This window comes from Carcharodon carcharias, chromosome 14 (assembly GCF_017639515.1).
Source record: "Carcharodon carcharias isolate sCarCar2 chromosome 14, sCarCar2.pri, whole genome shotgun sequence".
NCBI classification, from domain to species: Eukaryota; Metazoa; Chordata; class Chondrichthyes; order Lamniformes; family Lamnidae; genus Carcharodon; species Carcharodon carcharias.
Window position 1 is genome coordinate 79,092,193 of NC_054480.1, and position 18,383 is coordinate 79,110,575.

The 18,383-nt window shown below is 44.3% G+C and overlaps 1 protein-coding gene across 1 annotated transcript in view; it reads left to right on the forward strand.

The window, feature by feature from the left end:
• bmp7b (bone morphogenetic protein 7b) overlaps positions 1-18,383 on the forward strand; it is a 171,324-nt gene that overhangs the window by 97,107 nt on the left and 55,834 nt on the right. Inside the window, exon 2 of the mRNA XM_041204552.1 lies at positions 3,953-4,145. Coding sequence (XP_041060486.1) covers positions 3,953-4,145 — 193 coding nt within the window. The remainder of the gene's footprint in view (positions 1-3,952; positions 4,146-18,383) is intronic.

Sequence of the window (18,383 nt, forward strand, 5' to 3'; positions counted from 1 at the left end):
ACCTATGGGGAGACTAGTGTTTTATACAGTTCTAGCATAATTTTCCTCCTTTTATACTCCATGGGGTCTCAGCTAATAAAGGAAAGTATACTGTACGCTTCTTAACCACCTTATTTATCAGTCCTGCTACCTTCTGAACTGCAGTCCTTGTGGTCTAGGTACACGGACAGTGCTGTTAGAGAGGGTATTCCAAGGTTTTTACACAGCAACAGTGAAGGAACTGCGATATAATTCCAAGTCAGGATGATATGTGCCTTGTGCGGAACTTGCAGGTGATGTCCCCATGCATCAGCTGCCCTTGTCCTTCTAGGGGGCAGAGGTTGAGGATTTGGAAGGTGCCGTTGAAGGACCCTTGCTGAATTGCTGCATTTTGTAGATGATGCACACTGCCGCCACTGTGCATCAGTGGTGGTGGCGATAAATGCTTAAGATGGTGGATGGGGTGCCAGTCAAGTGGGCAGCACTGTCCTGGATGATGTCAAGCTGCTTGAGTGTTGTTGAAACTGCACTTACCCAGGCAAGGATCTAGAATTATTTTATGAAGTATTTCCCCTCTCCCTTTCTGTCTTAAATGTAATTATATATTTTTTGATCATGAAGTTTCTCAAGTCCTTTCTAAGTCCTTTTAATATGTATTTGTTTGTTACTGACTCTGCTACAAGTGGAAACAGTTTCTCCTTATCTACTGCATTGAAATACCCCTGTTAAATCTCCACTTAACTTTTGCTGCTGTAAGGAGCTTCTCAGCTTCTCCAGCTCAAGCAACACCTGAACAGGGACTTGAACCCTGAACCTACAGGTTAAAAGTCTGATGTTCTACCAACTGACCTTTTCAGGCTTAAACCACAGGTCTCATTGGGATTTGAACCCCGGGCATTCTGCATTTCAAAAAGTGAACTTTCTATAAGCAAGAACCTTAAGGTTAGACGAACAAGTCACTGGCAAATCTACCTCTCCATTTATTGCACAATTTAGCTGTATCCCTGTATGAATTATAGAATCATAGAATGGTTACATCACAGGAGGCCATTCAATCCATCTACTCCATGCCAGTTCTTTGCAAGAGTAATTAGCTAGTCCCACTCCTTGGCCCTTTTCCCATAGCCCTGCAATTTTATCCCCTTCAGGGTTTCATCCATTTCCGTTTTAAAAGACATGACTGAATCTGTTCCAATCACAATTTCAGGCAGTGCATTCTAGATCAAAACCACTCACTGCACGAAAAATCTTTTTCCTCATGTCACCTTTGGCTCTTTTGCCAATAATTTTCAATGCTTGTTTTCTGGTTCTTGGCTCTACTGTCAATGTAAACAATTTCTCTCTATCTAATCTGTCTAGACCCCTCATATTTTGAACACCTCTGTCAAATCTCCTCTCAGCTTTCTCTTCTGTAAGTGAAAACAAACCCAGCTTCTCCAAACTATCCACATAACTGAAGTCCCTCATCCCTCAAATCTTTCTCATGAATCTCCTCTGCACCCTCTCTAAAGCCTTCACATCCTTCTTAAAGTGCGGTACTCAGAATTGGACACAATCTATATCTCTCAATCTAGATCACTCCTCTAACTCTCTCTGAATCCTGCTAACACAGCCTATCTATCTCTGCATGAATCTATCTTCCTATATCTCAACAAGACCGTTACTTATTGCCAACCTCACTTGCCCTGAGGAGGTGATGGGTCACCTTTTTGAGTAACTTGAAACAACTGAATGGATTGCTCAGCTTCTTCAGAGGGTAATTAAGAATCTGTCACATTGGTGTGGAATGAAGTCACAAATAGGCTCGACTGGGTAAGGGCAGCATGTTCTAAGTGACATTAATAAACCAGTTAGGATTTTACATCAATCTGACAGCTTCATGGTCACTTATACCAATACTAGTGTTTCATTTCCAATTTTATTTTTAGAAGTTGCATTCAAATTTTCCAACTGCCAGGGTAAGATTTGAGCTCATGTTCTCTGGATTATTAGTCCAGTAACATGATTACTACACTACCCAATCCTAGGGTTCCTTAAATCTGGTTTGGACTCAGTTAGAAGAAAAAGGGGAATTTTCAGTGGCCACCAAATAATGAGAAGGAAATAGAAGGTTACAGAAATTACAATGAGATGCAAGAAATAAAGAGTAATGATAATGGGGGACTTCAATTATCCTAATAAAGACTGGGTTTGCAACAATGTAAAGGGAAAAAAATGGGGGAAATTCCTGACGTATACAAGAGAACTTCCTTGGTCGATGTATTTCCAGCCCAATGAGAAAGGAAGCAGTGCTGAATCTAGTTCTGGGAATGAACTGAGGCAAGTGGAGCATGTTTGACTGAGAGAGCATTTGGGGATCAGTGATTATAATTTCATCGAATTTAGAACAGTCATGGAAAAGGACAAGGCACAGTCTTGTGTAAAAATATTTAACTGAAGGAGGGCTAAATCCAGTGAGTTGAAGATGGATCTGACCCAGGTGAACTGGAGTCAGAAATTGGCAGGTAAAACAGTAATTGAACAATGGGAGGCTTTCAAAAGTGAGAAGGTTTGGGTACAGAAAAGATACATTTCTATGAGGGGGAAGGAAGTACATCCAAGGATAGAGTTCCTTGGATGACTAAAGATACAGAGGCTAGAATGTAATGAAAAAGAGATTTATGACATGTGTAAGGTGAATAGTACAATAGAGAGCCAAGCTGAATATGGAAAGTACAGAGAAGATCTAAAAAGGGAATAATAGAGTATGAGAATAGATTTTTGGCTAACAGAAAGGGGAACTCAAATACCTTTTGTAAGCAGATAAATAGTAAAATGGTAGTCAAAGGAAGGGTGGGCCAAATTGGAAATAAAAAGATCTTCTTGCAGAGATGTGAAACACGGAAATGTAGTAAAAAGAGAATTGGAAAGTACCAGACTTCAGGAGGACATAGATAGACTGAAATGGGCAGACGTATGACAGATTAAATTTTAATGCTGGTAAGTGTGAAGTAATACATTTTGGAAAGAATGAGGAGAGACAATATGAACTAACTCATATAATTTGAAAGGGGGTGCAGAGACAGACAGACTGGAGGGGGTATATTCACAAATTTTTGAAGATGGCAGGGTAATTACAAGGCTGTTAAAACAAAAATGGAACCCTTAGCTTTATTAATAGAGTAAAGTACAAAAGCAAAGAAATTATTTTAAACTTTTCTAAAACACTGGCTAGGCCCCAGCTGGAATACTCTATTCAATTCTGGGGATCACACTTTAGGAATGATGTTGAGGGCTTTGAGAGATTAAAGAAGAGATTTACTAGAATGGCAGGGATGAGGGAAGATTTGATGGAGGTGTTCAACATCATGTACGGTTTTGATAGAGTAAATAAAAAGGAACTTTTTTCCAGTGGCAGAAGGGTTAATAACTAAAGGGCACAGACTTAAGATAAAAACAGAAAATACTGGAAATACTTAGCGGGTCTGACAATACATGTGGAGAGAGAAATAGAGTTAATGTTTCAGGTCGATGACCTTTCATCATACCTACTGTCAATATTGGGAAGCTAAATACTCACAATTCATAATGATTTACATATATGCACCACCTGTAATATATAAAACCATCCAAAGGCTCTTTGTAGAGGGGTAATCAGACAAAAACTAATGGTTTTCCCCGAGACATTTTATTCTCTGGTATGGACCCCAGCAAGCAAGTGGAAAATATGCCCCAGAACTTCTAGTTTCAGACTCAAAACATGAGAATGTCAAAAACCTTGATCAGTTTAATACTAAATTTATACTTTCACCAGCTAAAACACATGAACAGAAAAACCTTTACTCTGCTTCCTTACAATGCAAAAATGTAACAGACACGAGTCTGTTTTCAATACAGTCTTTTGCACTAAAGTGAAGATTTACAGCTGGTTATAGGTTGCAGTGCTACATTATGTTCTGTCTGTTGAATATCCTCCTGTGCTTCCTGTTTCTAGTGGAATATGACAAGGAGATTTTCCACCAGCGGCGACATCACAGAGAGTTCAGGTTTGACCTCTCGAAGATCCCAGAGGGGGAGGCCGTGACAGCAGCAGAATTCCGAATCTATAAAGATTATACCAGGGAACGCTTTGTAAATGAGACCTTCCAGATTACAATTTACCAGGTGCTGGAGGAGAACACAGAAAGGTGAGTGAAGGAGGAGGGATATGGCAGCACTGGCGTAGAAGCAGCTGTGAGAGTCTCACAGCCATTTGACTCTAGGGCATGGTAATGACCTAGGTATTCAGAGATCCTGGGCAGAATTTAGTCGAGGAAACCGGGGTCTCATCAGTGGATCTGGAATTTAGTGGGATTCTCAAGCAGGTGGGAAGAGGTTGGTGTCTCTGGTGCTTGCTAATGCCTTCCTCGGCGCTGGTCTGCTTATGTGTCCTACATTGTGACCTCCACTAAAAAAAGATGACGGCTGAGTTATATTGTTCGTAGAAAGAACAGCATTAATTTTGTTCCACACCAGAGTTCTGTTAGATTACTCTTAATTTTAAAAAAATTGGTGCTTGTATTCTATATGCAAAGTGGGGCTTTTTGTGGTAGCAAATATTCTCACAAGCCAAACAACTATGCCAGGGAAGTGCTTTACTGAGGTTAAATTGACAAAAAATGTCTCTAGCTGCTGCCTCCGGATTTGATTCTGTGCCCCTCAGGCTGTTCCATCAGACCCTCCCCTATCCTTCTGATCTGTGACCCTCAGACTGTTCCATCAGACCCTCCCCTATCCTTCTGATCTGTGCACCTCAGGCGGCAACTTTGCAAACTCCTTCGACTCTCCTGTGGAAGGCAGCAGCGGAGTGGCTGACCTTCCACCTCCCCGCCAGCTTTCACTTTCAGGAATCTGACGGCCTGTGACTCATGCTCGCCACTGGCCTAATTCCAAAAGGTATGTGTGTTATTCAGCAGCATGCAAATGAATGTTAACTCGCCTCTTCCCAATCTGAGTTAGCTTCTCGCCATGTTGATATGGGTTTGTTGCTTTGCTGCCCTCTCACTGATCATTCAATTCGGCTGTCAGTTTCTCCTGTCGGGATTCCTATTCACCTCTCCCACCTGATTCCCGCCACAAAATCCATTTTGGCGGGTTGCACTAAATTCCATCTCGTGTTTAATATCCCCCTTATGGGATCCATCATGATATGTCATAAGATGTAGTTTTATTGCCTATCTCTGGAGGCTAAGCACCACCAAAGGGAAGGTACTTGGAGCAGCATGCTCAGTTCCGGTCTCTATGTTAAGAGACATTGAGGCACTAGAGAAGGTGCAAAAAAGGCTGATACCAGACTGAGATAATATAACTATCAGGAAATATTCAACAGGTTTGGGGTCTTTTATGTAGAAAAGAGAAGGCTGATGGGGGGACTGATAGATATCATCAAGATTATGAAAGACTTTGATCAGGTAGATGTAGAGAAGGAGTTTCCACTTGTAAGAGGAGTCCAAAACTGGGACCATAAATACAAGATAGTCACTCATAAACTGAATAAAGAATTCAGGAGCAACTTCTGCTCTCAAAATGTTGTTAGAATGTTGAACTATTACTGCATGGGGTGGTTGAAGTGAAGATTATAAAAACAAAAAAACTGCGGATACTGAAAATCCAAAACAAAAACAAAAACAGAATTACCTGAAAAAACTCAGCAGGTCTGGCAGCATCGGCGGAGAAGAAAAGAGTTGATGTTTCGAGTCCTCATGACCCTTTGACGGAACTAGTTCTGTCGAAGGGTCATGAGGACTCGAAACGTCAACTCTTTTCTTCTCCGCCGATGCTGCCAGACCTGCTGAGTTTTTCCAGGTAATTCTGTTTTTGTTTTTGAAGTGAAGATTATAGTTGCATTTAAGAAATGCTAAATGAATACATGAGGGATAAGGGACTATAAATTTATGCTGATGGAGTTAGATAAGGTAATGGGGGGAGGAGGGTCATGTGGACAGACCATTTGGGCCCAAATGCCTGCATTTGTGCTGTTCTTTCATGTAAGGTAGAGGGCCAATCATTGGATCTGCCATTTTAGAGTGGCTGAGTTCCCAGCTAGTTTGTACGGATAGATGTTGGATGTTTTGCCACATTAACATTACTAACTGCCCCTAGCTCAAATGGTAAGGTTGTAAATGCATTCTATGGTAGTCACGCATTGTCATGAAAACAGAAGAGCAAAAACAGATCAGATTTGGGACTGTAAAAACCAGGTCACCTTATTTTTATTTTTCTCATTCTCAGAATGGGTGCATCGCTGGGAATGCCGGCATTTCTTGCCCATGTTTAGTTGCCCTGAGAAGGTAGTGGTGGAACTTCCTTTGGGTTGTCGGTAGCAATTTTAGACCACATCAGAAGGCAGATAAGAGTTAACCACATTGGCAAGCGATTGGAGTCATATATAGGCCAGATCAGTTAAGGACGGAAGATTTATTCCCCTAAAGGACATAGCGAACCAGTTGTAATGTTACCATAATCCGAAAGTTTCATGGTCACTTTACTGATGCCAGTTTTTATTCTCAGATTTTTTTTTCACATAACTGAATTCGAACATAATGCAAGTGCAATATAAATAGAAGACACCTGGAGGCAGCTGCGTGCTCCCAGCCCGACCACACCTAGGATCTACATAGTGTAAGAAAAGCTGAAAGGAACAAAATATTACTTTCGTAAAAAGGCAGTGGTTATCATGTGGTCGATTTATTCGGGAACTGCAGACCTATAGGCTAATGCACCATCAATCACAGAGCACATTAAGCACGGAGGGCACGAGTGGAGAGACAGTTGGGGATCTGAAAACAGCATGAAAGGAGAGGCAGTTGGGAGTGTGAAAACAGCATGAGTGGAGAGGCAGTCAGCAGTGAAGAGCCTGAGTGGGTGAGGACCTGGAGGCAGTAACCATCACCTAGAAGAGCGGGCAAAAAGAGGGCCCAGGGACAGCAATCAGCACTTAGAAGAGTGGGTGAGGACCTGGAGTCAGGAATCACCACCTGATGGTTACTGCCCGGAGTGGTTGAGCAGTGGCTAAAAGCGAGATCGCGAGGCCACCACTGTTCTTTATGAATCCCACGGAGAGAGGTCCTGTGGGCAGGAGAAAAGAAGACAGTAGGAGTATGTGGGTCTGTATGTCCTAGGCCCACACAGCGGAGACTGGTCACCATTCATCTCGGACCCCCTTGCCACTGGACCAGGGCCTTGCTCCATGAAGCCCGTGTAACAGCTGGTGTGCAACGGCCACCCCACATTAAAAGAACTCATGCACAGGTATCTTCCATCCCCCCTAAAATGAAGTTCAGGACCTGGACCCTCATGGACAACCCCAACAGCGACAGACTGGAACAGCGTACTGGTATTGTGGCCTGGGAGCTCTGACGTTTCGACATTAACATCACCATCTTAAGTGAGACCCGGTGGTAGGGGAAGGCCAGCTCAAGGAACAAGGTGGCGGCTACACCTTCTTTTGGAAAGGTAAACCAGATCACCACCTCCACGGAGTTGGCTGGCCGTCTCAAAGACACCCCTTGCAGGATAAACGAGCGCCTCATGACCCTTCAGCTCATCCAAGCCTAGAACCAATGTGTTACAGTCCTCGGCACATATGCTCAACACTAGATGCCACAGATGAGTTCAAAGAGGAATTTTACTCCAGCTTTGAACAATCCCTGGCCCAAGTCCCAGTGGATGATAAGGTGATCCTCCGTGGCAACTTCAATGCCAGAGTTGGGAAGCACACAGATCTTTGAGGGGATGTAATCAGCAGAGAAGGGGTAGAGATATCCAACAGCAATGGTACCCTGCTCCTGACAAAATGCCTTGAACACAGCCTTGTCATAACCAACGCCTTGTTCCATCAGAGAGACAAGAGACAAGTACAAGGCCTCATGGCAACACCCTCACTCCAGGCACTCACTCCTGCTTGACTATTCCATTGTCCAAGCGAGGGATCACAAGGATGTGTATATCACCTGTGCCATGACAGGAGTCAATAATTGCTGGCCTAATTCGCTCTGTCATCAGCATCAATGTAGACACAAAGGAGCGATTGCAGCAGAAACAATGCTGCAGGAAAATCAACACTGAGGCACTCAAGAACGCTGATAAGAGAGCTCTATTCAGCCAGCATCTCACAGCCAACCCAGCAACTCCTGGTGACCCAGAGACGCAGAGTGTCCACAGCACCTGGTCTGGAAACAAGGCCTCCATAATCAGCACCTGTGAAGAGACGCTTGGTAACCTGGCCAGGAAGCACCAAGACTGGTCCAATGAGAACAACCAGGAGATCCAGGAGCTGATAGGCCGCAAGCGCAAGGCATTTCTGAACCTGAAACAGCAACCCAATTCTAGAGCAAGTAAACAGCTCTACAGACAACTGAAGGTTGAGATCGAGCAAGAAACCTGTGATGTAAAGAACAGATGGTGGGTGGAGAAGGCACAGGAGATCCAACAGTGAACTGACAACCATGACATGCAAGGTTTCTTTAGCGCAGCCAAGACCACCTATGGCCCAAGCACCCAATGCCCCATTCCATTGCTGGCCAAGAACAGAGTGGTGCTCATCTAGAACAGAGAGGCAGTCAGTGCCCACTGGAAGGAGCACTTCAAAGATCCTCTTAACAGAGACTCTGGACTGAATTTTGCCATCGGTGAGCAAGGGGCAGGGGCCCACTTGCTGATGCGCAAAATAACATGGAGTAACATTGGTTGACCTTAAGGTTGGTGGGCAGGCCAGGAGCCCTGGCAGGGAATAGAAAAAACATGAAACCTCATCCACCGGTGGGATGAGGTTTCACGTAGGGATTTAAAAGTTGAATAAAGTTTTAATGAAATTTATTAACATGTCCCATCTCGTGTGACATTGTCACATAAGGGAGACATATTATGGATTTTTTTTTCTATTTTTAATGTTTATACAACTGTCAGCGATCTCCCTGAGGCAGCGCTTAGCCTCAGGGAGATGTGCACTCTTTCGTGTGCATGCATGAAAGAGCGCACTCTCACATTTGGGGAATCCTCCCCGCCTGCACAGGAAGCGCATAGCACTTCCCGCCAGATGTCATGCTGGGCCGGCCTTAATTGGCCCGCCCACTTAAAATGGCAGCGTGGCCCGCTTCTCCAGTGGGGATCGGCTCCCTGCCTGCCAGAGGTCGGGTCGGGCCCGCCCACCCGGTGGGCAGAAAATTCTGCCCTCTGTCTTCAATGTGAGTGTCCTCAACTCCATCCTGCAGTATGCTACCCACCACCATCTCAGCGCAACCCCAACCCAACACAAGGTAGAAAAGGCCATTTGACAGCTAAAGAGCAACAAGTCATCAGGAGTAGATGGAATCCCCGCCAAAGCATAAAGCATGGCGGAGAAGCACTATTGGCATGACTACATGGCCTCATCTCCCTTATCTGGAAGGAGCAGAGCATGCCAGGAGATCTCAGATGCCATAATTGTGACCATCTTCAAGAAAGGTGACAAGTCCAACTGCGATAACTATAGAGCAATCTTTCTGCTGTTGGCCACAGCTATAGTCATTACAAGGATCCTCCTCAATCGCCCTTTCCCTGTGGCTGAAGGGATTCTTCCCAGGGTTGTAATGTGGATTCCGCCCACTAAGGGACACAATGGACATGATCTTCACCCTGTGGCAACTGCAAGAGAAATGCAGGGAACAGCACCAACCCTTGTACATGGTCTTCTTTGACCTCACAAAAGCCTTCGACACTGTCAACTGTGAAGGATTATGGAGGATCCTCCTCTGTTTCGGCTGTCACCGAAAGTTTGTCACCATCCTCTGCCTGCTCTACAATGACACACAAGGCATGATCTTGACCAACAGACCCAATCCATATTTGGACTGGGCTCAAAGCAAGGCTGTGTCATCGCACCGATGCTCTTCTTGATCTTACCTACCACAACGATCCATCTCACCCTCAGCAAGATCCCCGCCGGAGAAGAGTTAAACTACAGAATAAGCAGGAACCTGTTCCACTTCTGCCACCTGCAGGCCAAATCCAAGGTTGTCCCATCCTCTATCATTGTACTACAGTTTGCAGACAATGCTTGTGTTTGCGCACACTCGGAAGCCAAGCTCCAAGCCATCGTCAACACCTTCACCGAGGCGTACAAAAGCAAGGGCCTTACACTAAACATCTGTAAGTCAAAAAGTTCCTCTACTGACCTGTCCCCTCCACACTGCACTGCCCCCGGTTATCAAAATCCACAGTGAGACCTTGGACAACATGGACCACTTTCCAGACATTAGAGGCATACTGTTAACAAGCGCAGGCATTGACAACAAGGTTCAACACTGCCTTCAGCATGTCAGTGCAGCCGTCGGCTGCCTGAGGACCTCAAACCCAGCACCAAGCCCAAGGTCTACAGAGTAGTAGTGATACCCGCTCTCCTATATGGCTCAGAAACATGAACTATGTACAGCAGGCACCTCAAAACTTTGGAGAAGTACCACCAGTGTTGCCTCTGCAAGACCCTACAAATCCATTGGCCACTTCCGAGGTGAGGTGAGAGTGACTGCCCTTGACATCAAGGCTGCATTTGACAGAGTGTGCCATCAAGGAGACCTAGAAAAACTGGAGTCAATGGGAATCAGGAGGAAAACTCTCTGCTGGCTGGAGTCATACACAGCACAAAGGAAGATGGTTGTGGTTGTTGGAGGTCAGTCATCTCAGCTCAAGGACATCACTGCAGGAGTTCCTCAGGGTAGTGTCCTAGGCCCAACCGTCTTCAGCTGCTTCATCAATGACCTCCCTTCCATCATAAGGTCAGAAGTGGGGATGTTCGCTGATGATTACACAATATTCAGAACCATTCGCGACTCCTCAGATACAGAAGCAGTTCATGTCCAAATGCAGCAAGACCTGGACAATATCCAGGCTTGGGCTGACAAGTGGCAAGTAACATTCGCGCCACACAAGTGCCAGGTAATGATCATCGCCAACAAGAGAGAATCCAACCATCACCCCTTGATGTTCAATGGCATTACCATCACTGAATCCCTCACCTTCAACATCCTGGGGATTACCATTGACCACAAACTAATCTGGACTCGCCATATAAATACTGTGCTTACAAGGGCAGGTCAGAGGCTAGGAACCATGTGATGAGTAACCCACCTCCTGACTCCCCAAAGCCTGTCCACCATCTACAAGGCACAAATGAGGTGTGTGATGGAATACTACCCACTTGCCTGGATGAGTGCTGCTCCCACAACACTCAAGAAGCTCGACACCATCCAGGACAAATCAGTCCACTAGATTGGCACCACATCCATAAACATTCACTCCTTCCATCACCAATGCACAGTAAGCCATAAGACATAGGAGCAGAAATTAGGCCATTCAGTCCATCGAGTCTGCTCCGCCATTCAATCATGGCTGATAAGTTTCTCAACCCTATTCTCCTGCATTCTTCCCGGAACCATTGATCCCCTTACCAGTCAAGAACCTATCTATCTTGGTCTTAAATACACTCAATGACCTGGCCTCCACAGCCTTCTGTGGCAATGAATTCCATAGATTCACCACTCTCTGGCTAAAGAAGTTTCTCCTCAATTCTGTTCTAAAAGGTCTTCCCTTTACTCTGAGGCTGTGCCCTTGGGTCCTAGTCTCTCCTACTAATGGAAACATCTTCCTCACTTCCACTCTATCCAGGCCTTTCAGTATTCTGAAAGATTCAATCAGATCCTTCCTCATCCTTCTAAACTCCATCGAGTATAGACCCAGAGTCCTCAAACGTTCCTCATATGTTAAGTCTTTCATTCCTGGGATCATTCTCGTGAACCTCCTTTGGACCCTCTCCAGGGCCAGCACATCCTTCCTGAGATACTGGGCCCAAAATTGCTCACAATATTCTGACCTGGGCCTTATAAAGCCTCAGCAGCACATCCCTGCTTTTATATTCTAATCCTCTCGAAATAAGTGCCAACATTGCATTTGCCTTCCTAACTACCGACTCAACCTGCAAGTTAACCTTAAGAGAATCCTGGACTAGGACTCCCAAGTCCCTTTGCACTCCAGATTTCTGAATTTTCTCCCCAATTAGAAAATAGTCTATGCCTCTATTCTTCCTACCGAAGTGCATGACCTCACACTTCCCAAATTTGTATTCCATCTGCCACTTCTTTGCCCATTCACCTAACCTGTCTAATTCCTTCTGTAGCCTCCCTACCTCCTCAATACTACCTGTCCCTCCACCTATCTTTGTATCATCTGCAAACTTAGCCAGGATGCCCTCAGTTCCTTCATCTAGATCATTAATGTATAAAGTGAAAAGTTGTGGTCCCAACACTGACCCCTGCGGAACTCCACTAGTCACCGGCTGCCATCCTGAGAAGGAACCCCTTATCCCCACTCTCTGCCTCCTGCCAGACAGCCAATCTTCTATCCATGCCAGTACCTTGCCTCCAAGACCATGGGCTCTTATCTTACTGAGCAGTCTCCTGTGAGGCACCTTGTCAAAGGCCTTCTGGAAGTCCAAGTAGATAACATCCATTGGCTCTCCTTTGTCTAACCTGCTCGTTACCTCCTCAAAGAATTCTAACAGATTTGTCAGGCATGACCTCCCCTTGATGAAACCATGCTGACTTTGCCCTATTTTACCATGCACTTCCAAGTATTCTGAAATCTCATCCTTAGTAATGGACTCTAAAATCCTACCAACGACCGAGGTCAGGCTAATCGGCCTGTAATTCTCCGTCTTTTGCCTCACTCCCTTCTTAAACATCAGGGTTACGTTAGCGATTTTCCAGTCCTCTGGGACTCTCCCTGACTCTAGTGATTCCTGAAAGATTACCACTAACGCCACCACTATCTCTTCAGCTATCTCCTTCAGAACTCTGGGGTGTAATCCATCTGGAGCAGCAGTGTGTATCATCTACAAGATGCACTGCAGGAATTCACAAAAGCTCCTTCAACAGCACCTTCCAAACTCACGACCGCTACCATCTAGAAGGACAAGGGCTGCAGATAAATGGGAAACCCACCACCTGGGAGTTCCCCTCCAAGTCACTCACCACCCTGACTTGGAAATATATCGTCATTCCTTCACTGTCGCTGGATCAAAATCCTGGAACTCCCTTCCTAACAGCATTGTGGCTGTACCTACACCACATGGATTGAAGCAGTTCAAGAAGGCAACTCAAAACCAACTTCTCAAGGGCAATTCGGTATGGACAATAAATGCTGGCCCAGACAGTGAAGCCCACATCCCATGAATGAATTTTTTAAAAAGGATAGGCACATCAGCGTCAGTGCTCTCGCTCAGGCCAGCATCCCCAGCATCAAAGCATTGACCGCACTCGATCAGTTCCGCTGGGCGGGCCACATTGTCTGTATGCCTGACACGAGACAACTGAAACAATTGCTCTGCCTCGAGCTTCAACACGGCAAGCGAGCCCCAGGAGGGCAGCAGTAACGCTTCAAGGACACCCTCAAAGCCTCCTTGAAAAAAAGTGCAACATCCCCATTGACATCTGGGAATCCCTGACCCAAGACCACCCAAAGTTGAGTGAAAGCATCCAGGAAGGAGCTGAACACCTTGAGTCTCATCGCCAAGGGCTAGCTGAAGTCAAACATCGACAACGAAAGAAGCACGTGGCAACCCGGGCACCCCACCCGGCTATTCCCCCTACCACTGTCAGCCCTACTTGTGACAGAGACTGTAGGTCACATATTGGACTATTCTGCCTTCTGAGAACTAATTTTTAGTGCAGAAGCAATCATCCTCGACCCCAAGGGACTGCCTAAGAAGAAGAAGGCTTTAACCATGTGGATCTAAGATGTTGTCTTCCCCTTAAGAAATAAGGCTGATATTTTATATAGCAGTATCTGCAGCAACTTGAATCAGATGCACTACAGACATTACCAAGTTATTGTTTATAAAGCTCATAACAAAAACAGGGGTCCAGTGATCCCACTGTCATGCTGGGCTTTGACACACACTGGGAAGGTGGGGGACTTTGTTTATTGATATTGAATTTTGTCAGTCTGTCTTAAACTATGAGGTAAATGAGGCACCATAAACGAATTTGCATGTTGGCTCCTTTGCGATATTTGTTTTTGATGGTTCTTCCTGTGTCTTCCTATATACTTACAACATGCATATTTTGACACTTGTGGAATCATAAATTTAGCAGTACTAAAAAGACATTTGCCACTTGTCTGCTAGCTGTAGCTGTGGCGATTTAATGTGCATTTACGTTGTATGGCAGATTACGAAGCAACTAAGAACTCATTCCAAAGTTAATAGCTTCATTTCTAGCTGCTGCATCTTCTCTGATGGTAGGAAAAAGGTCAGTATTGATCACTGATTTGGAAGCTGCATCCTAAATGCGGGATTAACCATCTTCTGCAGAGGTAAAGTACAAGACAGAAAATAGACAAATAGACTGAAAAGGGCATTTCCTGCTTTATCTGCCTCGAGATTCCACCATGTGCTGAAATGACAAATGCACACTGCTTGATGGAGGGGAGCAGGGTGCAAATATAGAATTGGGGTGAGTAGATGGGCCAAAGACTTAGAGGTATAATATAAAACATTACTTATAAGTACTTTTAAATGTCAAAGTGAGTCAACCTTGCCTCACTCTCAACTCTGAGTCAGAAGGATGTAGGTTTAGCACCCACTTCAGAGAACTGATGCCCCATCTGTTATTTCAGATGGATGAAAAAAGATCTCATGACACTCTTTGAATAAGGGATAAGTTCTGCTGTTGTCCTGGTCAACATTTATCATTCGGTCAGCATCACTAAAACAGACTAACTGAACATTTATCTCATTGCTGTTTCTGGGAGCTTATTGTGCACAGTTTGGCTGCTGCATTTCCCTACATTACAATAGCAATAGTAACTACACTTCAAAATTACTTCACTGACTGCAGCACTTTGGGTCATCCTGAGATCATAAAAGATGCTGTGTAAATGCAAGTTCTTAATTTGTTCTTACCTGTTGGTCTATGGAGCAGAGAAGTTTCCATAATCAACCTGGTTTTAAAAAAAGCAAATGTTAATTTACTAGATTTATCAACATAGGAAGATTTATAACAATTTCAGGATTGATTTAGATCTGTTAATTGGAAAGGAGGCAAATTAATTTGAACATAAATGTGAATTGTTCCATAAAGAACAAAAATTGTGTGTTAATATAGAATGAACTGGCACAAGTAGAATTAGAAAGGGAACTGGGTAGACTTGTGTTTTCAATGTTTAGGCAATGTGCTGAAGTAACTTAAAAAGCAAATAGACTATAGGACTATGGAGGTTTTTGTACAATACACTGGTCACACCTCACTGATGTATTGTGTTTAACTCCGGTTATCACGTAAAGGAAAAGTCAGAGAAAATAGCAATGACCTCAGTCAGATCCAAATGCAAAGTGGGTGAACTATGACAGCAGGTTATGAAATCTCAAATTGCAAAATCTAGAGATAAGGCAGTTCAGAGGAAGAGCTAATTGTGGTGTATAATATATTAGATGGGTAGAAAGATCCAGAATATTATTTCAAATTAATTCAGGAAAATAGGACTAGAGATGATAAACTTAAAGAAGTGAAAATTGAAATCAATAATATTATATTTAAAACTAATATGAACACTTTGGTTAATCACTCATCTTTACTTTGGCTATTGCCAAAAAGTTTGACATAACCAACCACGTGTTTTTAAACAAATTGCCAATGTATTACCTCACTGAAATAAGCACTTTTGTTCAAGAAAATCAAAACTCCATGAGAGCAGCTGAAAGTGACTTGGAACCTGGAAAACAGTGAGGGACAGTGCATCAGACCTTTCCAATTCATGAAGGAGGCTGTCACAGGAATCTACCACCGTTGCAGCCAGAACTGTAGGCTCGCAGCAGGACAAGAACACCATTGCCATTGGATCTGAAGGTCACGATGGCCATTAACTTTTATGCATCCGTCTCCTTCCAGGCTGGAGCAGGGCATATTTGCAACATCTCTCAGTTCATTATCCACGGTTATATGAGGGAGATCCCTAAGGCTCTGTATGCAAAGAGAGCTGAATGCATTTTATTCACTCTTGTCAGAGGGAAGCAGATGGAGTGAGTATGCGACTTCTTCTGGCTTTGTGAGGAATTCCAGCTTCACCCAAAGAGTGTCACCGAGTCCACCCATGCCGCTTTGCAGACACTGTGGATGGAATTTTCCATGCCCGCTGATGTTAACCGTGTTCAGTGGCATGAATGAACAATATGGCGAGAAGACCAAAAATCAGTTTCACAGCGTTGTGAAACCAGTTTGCGATCATCTCCTCAGCCCATCAATGGTGGGCCATGTTTCCCACCATCAGACGTCAGGAACCTCATTGTAATACATCTGCATATCATTATAAGGCCATGTCACCAGAATGATTCTCCCAATGCTGGATCATCTGAGCATGTCAGCGTAATTGCATGCCAGTGTGTTTCACAACAGCATGTATAAGGCTTGGACTTGGTGGGCTGCACTTCAAGGGTAACTCGGAGGTGAGTGCACAGCAACATTGCGCAGTGCTCGCAAGGGTCAACTGTTGGGCTTCAAGGTTGAGGCATGTGAAAGTGGGGGACAAGGGCTGCACTTCAGTTGAGGCAACTTGGGGGTAGGGGCAAGGGCTGCCCTGAAGTTGAAGGTAGTGCACAAGCAGGTACTAGGTGGGGGAGGGAAGCGGCCACACATTAGGGAAACCTTGTATAAAGTGACTATTCCTTTGCAGCTGAGACCGTTCAGGCACAGCCACATTGACATGCTTGGAGTCGGACCTCTAGCTTATAAGAACATAAGAACTAGGAGCAGGAGTAGGCAATTCAGCCTCTCAAGCCTGCCCCACCATTCAATACGATCATGGCTGATCTCATTTCGGCCTCAAATCCAATTTCCCGCCCTCTCCCCATAACCTTTCAACCCATTACTAATTAAAAATCTGTCTATCTCCTCCTTAAATTTATTCAGCGTCCCGGCATCCACAGATTCACGACCCTTTGAGAAAACTAATTCCTCCTCATCCCTGATTTAAATCTACCACCCCTGAGCCTAAAACTATGGCCTCTCATTCTAGAATGCCCCACAAGGGGAAACATCTGCTCCACGTCTACTTTGTCTATCCCTTTTACATCTTATATACCTCAATTAGATCTCCTCTCATCCTTCTAAGCTCCAGCAAGTATAGGCCTAAACTGCTCGATCTCTCCTCATAAGACAAGCCCCTCATCTCTTGATTCTCTTCTGAACTGCCTCCAATGCAGCTATATCTTTCCTCAAGTAAAGGGACCAAAACTGTGCACAGTACTCCAGGTGCAGTCTCACCAATGCCTTGTACAGTTGCAACAACACTTCCCTATTTTTATACTCTATTCCTTTCACCATAAATGCCAAAATTCCATTTGCCTTCCTTACTACCTCCTATACCTGCATACTAGCTTTCAGTGATTCATGCACGAGGACACCCAGGTCCCTTTGCACTGAAATGTTCTGAAGTTTCTCTCCATTTAAATAATATGTCACCTTTTTATTCTTCCGACCAAAATGGATAACCACTTAACCACGTTAAACTTCATCTGCCAAATTTTGGCCCATTCACTTAACCTGAGCATATTCATTTGTAAATTTCTTATTTCTTCATTGCAACTTACTTTCCCACCTATTTTGGTGTCATCTGCAAATTTAGCTATAGTACCTTCTATCCCTGAATCCAAGTCATTAATATAGATTGGAAATAGTTGGGTCCCAAGGACCGAACTCTGTGACACCCCACTAGTTACAGCTTGCCATTCAGATAAAGACCCATTTATCCCGACTCTCTGCTTTCTGTTGGTTAGCCAATCCTCTATCCAAGCTAATATATTACCCCTAACTCCGTGTGATCTTACCTTGTGTATTAATCTTTTGTGCGGCAACTTATCAAAGGCCTTCTGGAAGTCCAGTATACTACATCTACAGGATCCCCATTATCCATTTTGCATCTTCAAAGAACTCTAGCAAATTAGTCAAACATGGTTTACTCTTCTTAAAACCTTGCTGACTCTGATGGATTGCGTTTTGACTTTCCAAATGCCCCATTACTACTTCCTTAATAATGGATTCCAACAATTTCCCAATGACAGACATTAAACTAACTGGTCAATAGTTTCCTACTTTCTGCCTCCCCCGCTTTTTGAATAAGGGCATTACATTAGCATTTTTCCAATCCACTGGACCTTTCCAGAATCCAGGGAATTTTGGAAAATTATAGCCAATGCATCCACTATCTCTGCTGCCACTTCCTTTAAGACTCTGGGATATAGGCCATCAGGTCCTGGGGACTTGTCACCCTTTAATCCCAATAGTTTGCTCAGTACTTTTTCTCTAGTGATGTTCTAAGTTCCTCCTTCTCTATACCCTCTGCACTACCTGTTGGAGTGG